The sequence below is a fragment of the Carica papaya genome, chromosome 7 (assembly GCF_054855325.1).
Source record: "Carica papaya isolate Zhongbai chromosome 7, ASM5485532v1, whole genome shotgun sequence".
NCBI lineage: Eukaryota > Viridiplantae > Streptophyta > Magnoliopsida > Brassicales > Caricaceae > Carica > Carica papaya.
The window spans coordinates 24,086,399-24,100,011 of NC_142315.1; the positions used below are offsets into that span (position 1 = coordinate 24,086,399).

The following is a 13,613-nucleotide window of genomic DNA, read 5'->3' on the forward strand; positions in this document are numbered from 1 at the left end:
ACCTCAATTTTAAAAAAAATCATATTTTCTATCAAGACATTCACTGAAAAAAACATAAACCATTTTAAAAGAAGTTGATAGTCAAGTGAAATCTATGGACAACATCGTTGTGGTAAAAGTCGTTTATTACCGCAAGGCATAGAGGAGAGATCATAAGCTGTAAAATTGATTGTAATTTAATGATTTAATTCAATTAACTTCTTTCTAGTAACTATTTTAAATAAATTTTATAGTGCCTATTTATAAAGAGAGTAAAAAATATATTTTTTCTAATTGGGAATTTTCAATAGTGATGATACTTATTAAAATTGAAAAAAAATAATTACTCAATGTATTTAACATATACTTAAATGTTAACTATATTAATTGATAATTAATAAGAACAAATATTAATTTGAGTAGTTTGTGAGGAAATTGAAACACCAATATTTACAAATGTGACAATATATTTTAATTTCTCTTATAAAATTTTGATTAAAAAAATTAAAATAAAATAATTACATATATATTAATTAATTTATATTTTTAAAATATGTAACACTTATTTTTAAAATAAGTAAGATATTTAGTAAATATTTAAGTAATTTTAATGAATAAAAAAATAAGCGCATAAGCCTCAAAACCTTACTAAACAAGAGGGGGGAAAACCATTTCTATTTTCTTCAACATAATTAAGTCCAGACCCAACAATTGATTTTCTTCAACGTAAACCCAAAAGGGGCCCAACCCGCAACATGTTTTCTTCCATCCAAACGACGCCGTTCTGCACTTCGTTCTGGGTTCTCCTTTCTGCTCCACTCAACGACAGAGAAGAGGCGGAGCTGCAACAATCGTAGCGAAAGCAGACGACGACAAATCTACACTGAGACCCGGACTTCATCACACAGTAAGACTCTCTCATTTTCCATCCCGTTCCGCGTCTGATCACGTTACTTTCGTTTTCTCGGTTTCAATTTTGTGTTATATTCATGTTGATTTCGAATGAAGTAGGGCCTCAAAGAGTATTTTTCTGAATGGATTTATGGTTAAAAAATATAAGCGCGCCAAGTGTTTGTTGGAATGCCACTACGAGTTTCTTAGCTCCTATCTCTCTATCGTGCTGTTATTTCAGTTTTTTATGATGGCTATTAGAGTTTTATAATGGCATTTCTATAAAATGCATGTTAATCTCAAGTCCATTTTTTAGAATTCATTTTAATTGTTCTTGTAATTTATTACTATCATCTTGACCAGTTGTCTATAATAGTAATTGCATTCTCTCAAAATCCTCATTACAAAAAGTCATATACCTTGAAATACTTTTTACACTTCAAAGTTTATACATGGCGCAATATATACTCCGATGATTGATATGGATGTCACATGCACCCACATGCTCCCTTGAATTTCACTCTTAAGCTGTCCTAATTATGATTTGCATGAGAGCCAAACGTCTTCCCTCCATATAACAGTTTTACTTACTTGTATATGTATTTTTCTAAGGCGTTCTAAACCCACCATAATCAAGGTTAGTGGCGACTCCTAATCTTATTATTTTGTAGATAAAAGTGTGGTTGCTATAGGAGCCATTATCCTTTCAAAATGAGTTTTGGTGCCTTGAGAAACATCATCCGACCTCTCTCAAGAACCCTTGTTTCTCTAACTTCCTCCGCCGGCCCAACAGCACCACGGTCATTTTTGGTTCCACCTCCAGCTTCAAGACCCGATTTACAATCCCTCTTTGGCGTGTTGGCTTACAGACAGTCTCTATGGATCCCCATTTCAAGCCATTTTCATAGCTTAACTGACACCCGATATCCGAAGAGGAGACCTGTTGATAAACCCCGTCGAAAAAGGGCCAGCTTGAGACCTCCAGGTTCTTTTTCTTTCATGTTAATCAGAATTTATTTATTGTTTCCCATTGTTATGATTCAATTTTTGTATGCTGACATTGAAGTGTAAAATCTTGGCCAGTAGGGTTTATGTAGATTTGTTACATTTGAAACTATAACTAGGTATTTGTAGTTATGGAAGCTAGTGGAACCTTTAAAAGAAACAAGGGATTTGTTAGCTGAATTAGCATTGAAATATGTTCTATGTCTAATTCATGTTAGTTGTATTTATACTCCTCGATATATAAATGATTGTAAGATTTTATCATGAGATGAATTAGTTCAAATATGGATAAAATATATAAATTATAATGAAAAATATATGCATAAAATTAGAGGAGAATACATGTAAACTAAATGAATCAAAATTCTTGCCAAGATGATGCTAAATAGCATGCTGTTCTTTCAATGGAGACTAAAGAACTCCAAGTAGTAGTAAATAGTGACTGGATATCTTCCCCAAAATGGTCTAAGATCCCTCTCACAATTTGACCTTCATTGGCTATATTCATTTGTATGTCTCCTTTATTTTTATTTTTCAAAACATATTTGTTTCTTTTTATTTTTCCTGAGAATAAAATGAAGGGACTACACTATTCTGTTTGATTTCAGTATTTTATGGATAGAAATTTAAAAAATACCTTGTAAGGAAAAAAGTGTTTGGGAAATTCAAATGTATTCTATTTTATTTATTTTGCCTAGAAATTCTCTTAACCAACTGCATACAAGTTCCAGCTGTTGTTATTCCTGTAGAAGTGGACAAGGAAGACAACACCACTGACTGTGAGAAAAATAAAAAATCAGAAGAAAACCTCTGCCAGCAGGCTTATGGAAATGTGTTACTTTTGACATCAAAACTAAGGATTTGTAGTTATTAAAATTCTGTCAGGTCTCTTTCATGAATTGATTTTGAACTATAAACTTAAAGGATGGTTTTTGTTATTTGAGAACTGTAGGGCCATATGCTTGGGTCCAGTACGTGCCAGGGCAGCCGATTTCTCCCAACAATCCCAATGAAGGAAGTGTCAAGAGAAGGAATGAGAAGAAACGCATGAGGCTGCGGCGCGAGTTTATACTGGTTTGTGTCTTATCGAGCATTTGCAATGTTATTCGTTGTTTATTTAATTCAATATTAACCTACTCTAATGCATCATGGACTTGCACAATTTGTCATGGAAATGGGAACTGAAAGCACTGTATGAGTTTATGAACCTTACAGTTGGTTTACTTCTAGCTTAATTTGGAGCTAACTAGTGAAGGGTTGCTTATATTCAATTCTATTATTGGGTTTACTCAGTCTAGGTTAAGATAAATAAGAAGGAGTGAGAACTTATCAGGAGAGCTGCTAGGACAAAACCTTGTTATGCTAGCTTTATATTGGTTGCAAAGTGAAGATTGCTATTGGGAGTTGGTTCAATCTTTAAAATGCCTCTTAGTTGGCAAGATTTTCATGGTGGAGTCTTGTGTTGAAGGCCTAAGAGTTTTCTTTCTAATTGTTGATAGACTTAGTGTCAATGGTGTGGGTATTGTCAACTAACAATTGTCACATGGTAAGGTTTTTCCAACATTTCTCAGGATTCTCTTGCCCCCTTCTCATATTGTGTTTCTGTGGTTCTGGTTTGTATATCTTTTTGTTTGTCCTTGGACTCTTTCCCTGAATGCTTTTTAGTCAATATAATGATGCAAAATGAGCCCACAGATTAAAGTATTTCTCTCAAACGGAGAGAACAGAGAGAATTTTACTTGGTTCAGCAATGTGTCTAGATCTACAAGTCACCTGCATTTTTGTCACTATGGAGAACTTAATTTACATCTAGAGATTTCCTTCCTACACTGAACTAAGGTGAAAACTCAAAATTTTCACTAAAAAAAGGTGAAAACTCAAAATTATAAAAATATCCCCATAATGAAAACTGTGTTGGGGAAACATAATGATATATTACTGCAGGGGTCCAACTTGCCACTTAAAGGGACCAGATGAATAATGAATAACCCTTTTTTTTTTTCCAAACAAGTGCTTATTAAGTAGATCAAATTCTAAGCTCATTATAGCTTCTAAGACAAACTTACAGGCCATAGTATCTTTATTTACAATGACAGGTACAAGATATGGCTTTTTTAAAATCTCAGTATGGTCGTATTCCCTTTTTATCGTCATATAACCTTTTTTTCATCATCATTGATCTTATCTAATCAGGAAATGCTATTAATCAGTGAGTGTCTTTTAAAATTTTATATAAAGTGAGCTTTATCTAAAAAGCAAGAGGTTATTTATATTTCTTGAATCTTGTGTTGCTTTATTTCTTGTGTAAGAAAATGCTTTCATGACAGAGCTCTTGATCCATTTCACAATTGATGTTTTAATTGAGGAAACTGAGCAAATATCACTATAATTTTTGTTTGCCTTTATTTGTTCAGAAAATTTCAGTCAATTGAGATTCTTTGGAACTATTTGAAGTCTAATAGAGGTCTTAGTTTTACAACATGTTTTGACAGGTAAAGCAAAAATGTTTACTGCATTGTTTAGTAAAGATGCCTATTCAAAATGTTTTCAAGAAACATGTAGTGTAAGGAAACCCTTCCAACACAGAAGTTGATTTTTGTAGATTCTGAAGGCACACAACTTGTAGATTCAAGAAGGGAACAGTTGGTGTAACTTTAGGATTATTTCCTAAAATGTGGTGAAATTTTGTCTCATCTCTATTGTGGTCTTTTCTATTGGCATTCAATTCATATTGTGCTTTTCTCTTTTCCACTGCGAACAAGTCAACTTCTCTTAAGACCTTTAATGAGATCTCTATTACTTATCATAATTTTGGACTTATCCCTGGGTGTGCTTCATTGTGTCCAGTGGCAGTGAACTGATATTAAGGTAAGAATTCGGTGTAAAACGTAAAACAAACTTATCTTATTCTCTATTATTTGTCAATATTTCTTTAAATTCTATGGTTCTCCTTGGTTTTGCATTTTATGGACTAGTTGACAAATCACTATTATGGGAGACCTTTGTTTTGCTGTGGGTCCTTGGATCAGATGTAGAGCGAGGGTTTGTTTTGTGGAGAATACCCTCTATAGCCCCCAATCTTTACATTCATATATATATATATATACACACACACACATATAGTTCTGGATAAGTTGTGCCATATCCTGACTGAAAAATTTATTTTCTTTGGTTGCCTGTGTTTTGACTGGATCCATTTTGATCCTGTCCAGGCGGAGGCAAAGAAGCGGAAAGCTCAGTTGCAGGAGGCTAAAAGGAAAAAGAGAATTAAGAGTGTGGAGCGTAAGATGGCTGCAGTGGCAAGGGAAAGAGCATGGCAAGAAAGACTGGCAGAGTTGCAGCGACTTGAGGAAGAAAGGAAAAAATCCATGGCTTGAAATGTTTAGTTTTTCTTTCTTTTTGTTCGGACTGTTTTTGCCTGCCTTTGCTTTTTTCACCAGAACCCTAGTTCTAACTTTCTATAAGCTTCCATAAGTTGCACAAACCAATCCGTTAAATTTGTGTACAATGCTGCTTTTGTCTGGCAATTGGCCTTCTCAACATATTTGAGATGTTTTCCACGACATTAGCCAATTATTTTTCATTTGAAAGTTTGGATTTTGATACGGCCTAAAACTTAAGAACAAGGGTAAAAGAAGTCTTATCTCTTCTTTAACGCATTCAATGCTTAGTGTGATAATCTCTCTGGTTTATCTGTTTGGCTGGCTGGACAAATTTGTTCTTTGAAAACAAACAGGCTGATATTTTTTGGCTGAACAAGAGGAACAGTATCTTGAACAGTTCACAATAATGTCACATATTTAGCAAACTACACTGATATTTTTTACCAACACTCTGAACTGGTGTTATATACGTGAGTGTAATTCTTTTGTTTTTTAAAATATATGGAAAATCGATAGAAGCTGAAATAAATCCAACCAAATTGATCAACAGATTTATAATTTAATTTAGTATATTTTTTCAGATAAATGTTTAATATTTATATTAATTAAAATATTAATTATTTTAAACGTTTCAATTAGATCAAAATTTTTTTTTTAAAAAAATATTATATTTTAATGTTACTATCTCAAATTTTAATTTCAAGATTTGTATAGCGTAATTATATCCATTAAATTCTATTTAAAAATTTTATTTGAAATTTTAAAAAAATTGAAGAGCTAGCTAGCTTAATCTTCCTATTAAGTAGATTGAATTTTTACATATACTACATCAACAATACTTTTGTTCTCGTTCCATTGTGTACAAAAAAAGAACATAAAAAAAGAGAAAAGAAACATTCTAATATATTAAAATTACATTGAATATGTAAGTATTTAAATAAATTATAATGGAGGCAGATCAAGCTAGAGTGAAAGAGACATTAAAAAAAGAAAAATAATACTAATACAAGAGATAAGATATTGAGGAGAAGATTAATTTGAAGAAAATCATAAAGTAAAGAATTACCATTACATGCATGCATGCATGCGATACATCAATAACGATAACTACTACAATGATGAGACTGCAACTATTACAAAAACTACAACTACTAAGAATATGAAGACATATATCTATGGTGGATTGTAATTAGTTATTCGAGTGCATCACAACAATAATCCAAATAATTTAAAATCAAACATCTTAGAATTTTATTCCTACGGATAATTAAACCCATTGGACCATGTTAGTCCATTATTCTGATCTGCAAATGACACCATCATCTCTGCCTTAGCCCCATTACCAAACCCTAAATGAGGCTGTTGTTGTGCTTGTGAGTTCATCCCCTCAACAAACCACACTTGCGACTGCTGCAGCTTATGCAGAGGAGAATCCTCGTTGATCTGAGCAGATGTCTCCCCGGGCCCCTTCATTACTCCTTCATCCGTCACTCCCTGATGCTGAGGCGACTTGCTGAGTGTCTCCATCCTCTTTTGGATTTCTTTGAGGTGTTGTTCGATGAGCCAATCCAGATCATTGAGATCAATGAGGTTGAGTTGGTGGAAGGACTTTCCAATAAGACTTTGGAACATGACATGAGTGATCTCCTTCTCACGATTGTCCTTGCGCTGTTTCTTCAGTTGGTCGGTTGCCTTGGTGATCCTCTGACGCAGGAAAGTCTCTTGATTCACCATCTTCTTGTTCTGCTCCATCTCAGGCATCCTTTTGAAATCAGCAAGCACGCGTTGGGCTCCGGGAAGAGAAGGCCAAACCTCTGGCTGCGAGTCATAGGGGCTGTAAATGATTGCACAGGCTTTAACATCACAGAGAGTGCTGAGTTCACTCACTTTCTTCATCAACCCTTTCTTCCTTTTCTTGAAAGTAGTTTTTCTTGCGGAGTCGTTGGTGATATATGCAAGTTTAACCTTCTTTCTAGTCATGTTGCTTTGGTTTGTGTCTGGCCAGGGAGCGGGATGAGGTATTTATAGAATGAGATAAGGGTTGAAGAGTTATTAGTAAAAAAATAAAAAGTAGAACATTGTAATATAGTAGAATATACCATGTGAGGTTAGATGTGATGCATTCTAAAATTACAACTGGAGTGTACAAATCATCTCCAGAAATGTTATGCCTTTAATAGGGGATATGAAAAAATCTTGTAATTAAAGGTAATGTAATTAAAAAAATTTAATAGTGAGTTATTGCAAAGTTACACTTATACAAAATCATTGAATCTTGGTTGTCTTTTAATTAAAAGTTAATATTTCTTTGTAGTGCATGTATACATCTCCTTTATCACACATTATCTCCAGCTTGCATTCACACTTGAAATCAATCATACATGGCAACCATATCTGCCTCCCTATCTCAAACACACTCACAAATATTATCTCTTAACCATCTACTACAACGAAGAACACCTTCCAAATCTGACTTTATTATTTGTCTTGATCTCCTACACCTACCACCATTTTTATTTTTATTTTTATTTATTTTTTTTTAAAAAAAATACAAAAATCACATAAATATATTTGTTTTTTTAAATTTACTCTAATGTATCACTTTAGATATTTATTTATTAATTTATAAAATAAATTTTATTTATGAGAAAATACGTTATCACCTTCAATATTAATGTTGGTTTTTCTTCATATTTTAATTTTTTTTCTATAAATTTGACACTCTAAAAACTCTATTGTCGACAAAATAATTTTAATTACATAAATTTTACATGTTCGAGATTTTATAATAATAATATATATATATATATATAAAGTGTAATTACATAGTGAATTTTTTTAAACTCTAATACTTAATTATTTTATTTGATTTGTAATATGTAAAATATGATTATTAGAGTCCGCATTTTATTTGATTTTATCTTTATGAGAGAATATTAATCATAATTATTAAAGTCATAATATCTCTCTCTATCACAAGATCATGCAACCAATTATATACATTTAGTAGACAATTAATTACTACGTGCAATTGGAGCTTCATTGCGTTGTTTTCCTTATTCGTATCAAAACCGACTTTTTTTTTTTTTTTTTTCCGTAAAACTGTAATAAATAATCAATAATTATTTTTAAAAAGAAGATTTATCAAATACATGCAACCAATAGATTATTACAAGATTGTTTTCTTTCTTTTCAAAAATAAAATAAATCCACAATTTTACTCAACCCATCATGTTCATTTAAAACACAACCTTTATATAAAAAACAAGACGCTAGATTATATAACTATTTTCTCTCTCTCTCTCTCTCTCTATATATATATTTATTTGTGTGTGAGTGTCTTTCTCAATGTATATTTTGAAAGAAAAAAATAGAATGGTTTTACATTCAAAGGCTTGTATAAATTGTAAAACTCAAGAACATTTTGGTTTTCAATAAGCATATATGTTTTATATATTCAGTATAGATACATATATGTTATAATGAATTTGGTTTTCTAATTTATATTATTGTGGGTAAGAAAATTTGATCATAATCTTTTTTGTTTCTTCAAGTTTGATGAACAGTATAAATATATAGTAATTCATAAACTTAAGAAAGGCCTACTATTTTATCATTTAAATAAAATAGGTATGAGAAGAATGATAGATTTATATATGTATATTCCATTCAATTAGTTAGATTATGAATAAATCTTGATTATAGCCAATATATTTTTAAATAAATTAATAAAAATATATTATTTATTTTTCATATATACTGTCATATATTTTTTTTAATGTGATTAAAATTTCATATACTAAAATTTTTCGTATTTTAAAAGAATAAAAGTAAAAAAAAGAAGGAATAAAACTAGCAAAAAAACTAAAAAATAATTAAGAATAACATAATAGTTATGGACTAACATGTTTGATGTCTACTGCAATAATCCTATTTTGATATTTATATAATCGTCATTTAAAAAACATTAAAATTGGACGATAATTTTCTATGAGAATTATTTGTTATTTTTATCATAAACTATATTATTTAGTACTTTCGAATAAGATATCAGATAATAAACTTTTTAATCAGTTGATGAATTTCATTATTTTTTTACTTTTTAATAAAAAATTTAAAAAATTAATTATTAGAATACTTAATTAACCTGCATATTTGATTGTTTAACTAACCTGTCACATTATAATTTAATTTTTATAAAATTATGTAATAGGATTAATCCCAAAATGACATATAATATTTAGTAGGTGTGAGACTTTTTTGTTAATTTATATTAATTAAGAAAATCTAATATTATTACAAATTTTGTAATTAATATTAATATAATAAAAATTTTACTAATTTTCAAAATTTTAAACTATAGTTACCTTCGTTTGGTCTGGAATTCTTTTTAAAAATTGATTTTTTGTTTCCAAAGACGAGAGAGAGAGAGAGAGGGAGAGAGGCGGATTTCAAATATCCATTTGAAGCCCAATTCAAAAATTTAGTAGTAACCCAAACCCATACCTGTATATGCAATACCCTTAATCCCTGCACCTTACCACACCGAATAATACTCGCATATTCTATGTACACCCTACCGCACTAGATTACTTCAAAAAAAAAAAAAAACTCTTCCCTCCTTGTCATCACCGCCTAACACTGAAATTTAATTTTTTCTTTTTCTTCGCTTAACACAGAAACCAGGAGCAGTGACTATCGTCATCTTCTCCATTGATCCTCTGCAAGCTACCTAGCAAAATTCCCTAAACTTGCTCTTCTCCTTCTATAGTTCCTTTCTACTTGCAGAACCCAATCTCTTACCCCTATATATTACGGAAGCACAAATATCACCCATCTCTATCTTTTCTTCAGCGCGACACCGAACAGCCGATTCACACACCATCTCTGTCGCGCAAGAATCCCTCTCTGCTTTCCTTCATTTTCAAGCAGTCATCATCTAAACTATAGCTCATCATCACCGACTCGCAGCCTTCATCGCACGGTAAGACTCTCTTCTTTTCCCTTCTGTTCTGTGTCTGATCACGTTTCTTTCATTTTCTGCGTTTAAACTTTTGGTGTAATATTCATGTCGATTTCAAATGAAGCAGGACCTCAAGAGTATTTTTCTGAATGGATTTACGATTTGGCCGTCTTGTTGATTGGGTATTATTTTGTTCAATCTTGTTGTCTTGCATTCTTTTGACCTGCCATTGTTAATTTTCTTTTATGATTCCTCCTTGAAATGGACTGTACTATGACGTTGATCTCTTGAAAGGGCAGTTGGCTGAACTGTTGTTGTGAAAAGACTGAAATTTGTATTTTTTGGTCATAGGAAATAGAGGCGCGCCAAATGTTTGTTGAAATGCCAGTATGTGTTTCTTCGCTTCTATCTTTCTATCATGCTGTGGTTTCAGTTTTTTTATGATGGCTGTTGAATTTTTATGACAGATTTTTTGTAAAATGCATGCTCATCTCAAGTCCATCTTTTAGAAATTCATTTTAATTGTTTTTGTAATTTATTACTATCATCTTGACCAATTGTCCATAAGTGTAATCTGCACACTCTTAAAGATCCTTATAACAAAAGGTCATATACCTTGAAATACTTTCTAAAGTTCAAACATGGCACAATATATACTCAGGTGTAATATATTGGCATGTTGGTTTACAAAATGAAAAGTCGCATTCCTTAAAGTGAGACTTTTTAAAAACCAGTAGAACTCTGACCATATTCTTTGCATTTTTATCTGTCATCTAAACAGAAAAATGGTGTGTTTATGGGGTTTAAGCAATCTTGGTCTATAATTTGGAGGTGACTCTCAACTAATTTTTAAATTTGGTTTGTTTTCTTATTCAGAGTTTAGTCTTTGATACAAGAATTTGCCATCCTTTTTTCTTTTTTTCTTTGGGTTTCTGTAGTTTGCAATTATGTGGTTAATACCTTGACTAGGAAGACTGGTACCTCATGATTTTATTTGTGTTAAGTTACATGGTTAATACCCTGGCTAGGAAGCTTGGTGCCTCATGATTATATTTGTGTTAACGAGGCTCCTGATTTCCTTGACTCTCTTCTTCAATAGGATGGTTGTACTTCTATTCAATTTATAAAATTTGGTTTCTTTTTCTAAGAAAACCCTAAAGTTGAAACCAAAATGCATTTTTCAATATATAAAAATAAATAAAATTATCTAATTCTAGTGACCACACTTTTACTAAAAGTTTCTTTTTTCCTCAATTTTGCAGTTGCAGCGAAGCACCAGGCGTTCAATTTACTGTCACTTGAAACTGGGAGCAATTCATTTTATGTAGAATGTGTTTCACTGCCATGAGAAACATCATCCAACCTCCCTCAAGACACCTAATTTTTCAAATTTCCTCTGCCACCACCTGCTCAATGGTGCAGGCGCCATCTTCAGCTTTGTCTATGACTTCAAGACCTGATTCTAGATCCCTCTTTGGCAGGTTAGTTCAAAGACAATCTCTAGGGCTCCCAATTTCAAGCTATTTTCATAGCTTAATTAACATCCAATATTTGAAGAGGAGACTTGTCGATAAACTTTATCGAGCCAGCTTGAGACCTCCAGGTTTTTCTTATTTCATGTTAAATTAGGATTTGTTGTTTTTCATTTAATTACTTTTGACCTGATTGTTATGACTCAGTTTTTGTATATGCTGACATTAGAGTATATGACCCCTAGGATTTATGGATATGTGCTACTGTTTGAAATTAATACTCGGAATTTGTAGGTGTGGCAGTTGAATTGGGTAATCTTTAATGAAACAAGGGATTTTTAAGCTTAGTTTAGATGAAATGCATTTTATGTTTAATTCAAATTAGTTCTATTTATACTCATTTTAATACCAATGGTGCCATAAATTTATCAAACAATAAAAATAAATATTTTAAGGTTCATTCACCTTAAAAAAATATATCATCTACTATCTATTACTTAACTGAATAATTGATATGTTTCGTTTTTTATAAAAGATTGTAGGTTCGAGTCGAAATATTTTGTTTCATAATTAATATCTATATATGTTTTAATTGATGAATATATAGATTTCTAATTTCAAAAAATACGATATGATGAAAAAAGTGTTTAGCAAATTCAAATTAACATTATTCTATTTATTTTTACTAGAAAGTCTCTCAAGCAACTGCATACAAAGGCTACCCATCATTATTCTTTCAGAAGTGATGAGGAAGATGATGACCTTGACGGTGGAAGAAATAAAAAACCAGAAGAAAACCAACAAAATCGTCTCTATCTTTACAAGAGCAAGGGTCAACATCTTCTCACCAATACCCGAATTCTTGACTCAATTGTTAGAAAATCTCACGTGAAACCAAATGATGTAGTCTTAGAAATAGGACCTGGCACCGGAAATCTTACCCTCAAGCTGCTCGAAGCAGCTGAGAAGGTTATCGCCGTCGAAGTAGACAAGAGAATGGTGGAGGTACTCAACAAACGTGTAGCTGAACATGGGTTTGAGAATAAGCTAACTGTGAGTTTATGTTCAATAACTGTTTGATAAAATACTTAAGAGAAGGTTCTTTCTGGTTTTGAAACGAGTTTTATTAGTTTCTTTTAAATGGCTTTTGCAGGTCATATGTAAAGATGCACTGAAAACCGAGTTTCCTCCATTTGATCTCGTTATTGCAAACATTCCTTACGGCATATCTTCACCTCTGGTGGCAAAATTAGTTTTTGGAACCAATCTGTTTCGAAGCGCAACACTGCTGCTTCAAAAGGAGTTTTCTCGGCGCTTAATGGCGGAACCTGGTGATTCCGAGTTCAACAGACTAGCTGTTAATGTTAAATTGGTGGCTGAAGTGGAGTTGGTCATGGATGTAAGTAAGAGAGAATTTGTTCCTCCTCCAAAAGTTGATTCTTCCATTGTTATCATTCGACCGAAACCAAAAATTCCAAATTTAGATCTTGACGAATGGTTGGCATTTACTCGAACATGTTTTGGTAAGAAGAATAAGTCGCTTGGAGCGATATTGAAGCAGAAGAAGAAGGTGACAGAGCTCATGAGATTATCCAAAAGGATTGTTAATGAAGGATCGGAGAGTGATGAGAAGTTGTTTAAGGAGAGAATTGTTGAAGTTCTGAAAACAAGTGGATATGAAGATAAGAGATCATCAAAGATGTGTCACGAGGAGTTTCTGCATTTGTTATCTTTGTTTAATCAAGCTGGAATTTACTTTCATGACCATGGAAACCCAAAACCTGTTCACGACTACGCTTCAATTCTTGCCACTTATAGTTCATAGTACTATGTATTTTATATTGACCCATGAGTCTTTTAAGTTATTTTTTTTTTTAATTTTGTTTTTCAAATTACTTGAAGGGGATATTAGAAAATAAA

General features: G+C 32.0%; 2 protein-coding genes and 1 pseudogene across 5 annotated transcripts; 2 read left to right on the top strand and 1 right to left on the bottom strand.

Annotated features, from left to right (window-relative positions):
- Window positions 1–729: 729 nt before the first annotated feature.
- Window positions 730–5,435, top strand: LOC110806439 (protein translocase subunit). Its single transcript, XM_022031314.2, has 4 exons — window positions 730–886; window positions 1,542–1,855; window positions 2,828–2,949; window positions 5,088–5,435. The coding sequence occupies exons 2-4, from the start codon at window positions 1,582–1,584 to the stop codon at window positions 5,250–5,252; spliced, it is 561 nt and encodes a 186-aa protein (XP_021887006.2). The 5' UTR covers window positions 730–886; window positions 1,542–1,581; the 3' UTR covers window positions 5,253–5,435.
- A 913-nt stretch (window positions 5,436–6,348) lies between these two features.
- Window positions 6,349–7,261, bottom strand: LOC148253079 (agamous-like MADS-box protein AGL80 pseudogene; annotated as a pseudogene).
- Window positions 7,262–9,870: 2,609 nt separating this feature from the next.
- On the top strand, window positions 9,871–13,569 carry DIM1B (Ribosomal RNA adenine dimethylase family protein). 4 transcript variants are annotated; one of them, XM_022031287.2, is made up of 6 exons: window positions 9,871–10,242; window positions 10,349–10,403; window positions 10,573–10,608; window positions 11,484–11,702; window positions 12,383–12,746; window positions 12,847–13,569. In XM_022031287.2, exons 4-6 carry the CDS (start codon window positions 11,551–11,553, stop codon window positions 13,516–13,518), a joined length of 1,188 nt encoding a protein of 395 aa, XP_021886979.1. In that variant the 5' UTR covers window positions 9,871–10,242; window positions 10,349–10,403; window positions 10,573–10,608; window positions 11,484–11,550; the 3' UTR covers window positions 13,519–13,569. The 4 variants fall into 4 exon arrangements, with proteins under 4 accessions (XP_021886979.1, XP_021886981.1, XP_021886980.1 ...); XM_022031289.2 differs by lacking the exon at window positions 10,573–10,608; XM_022031288.2 differs by lacking the exon at window positions 10,349–10,403.
- The last annotated feature ends 44 nt before the right edge of the window (window positions 13,570–13,613 follow it).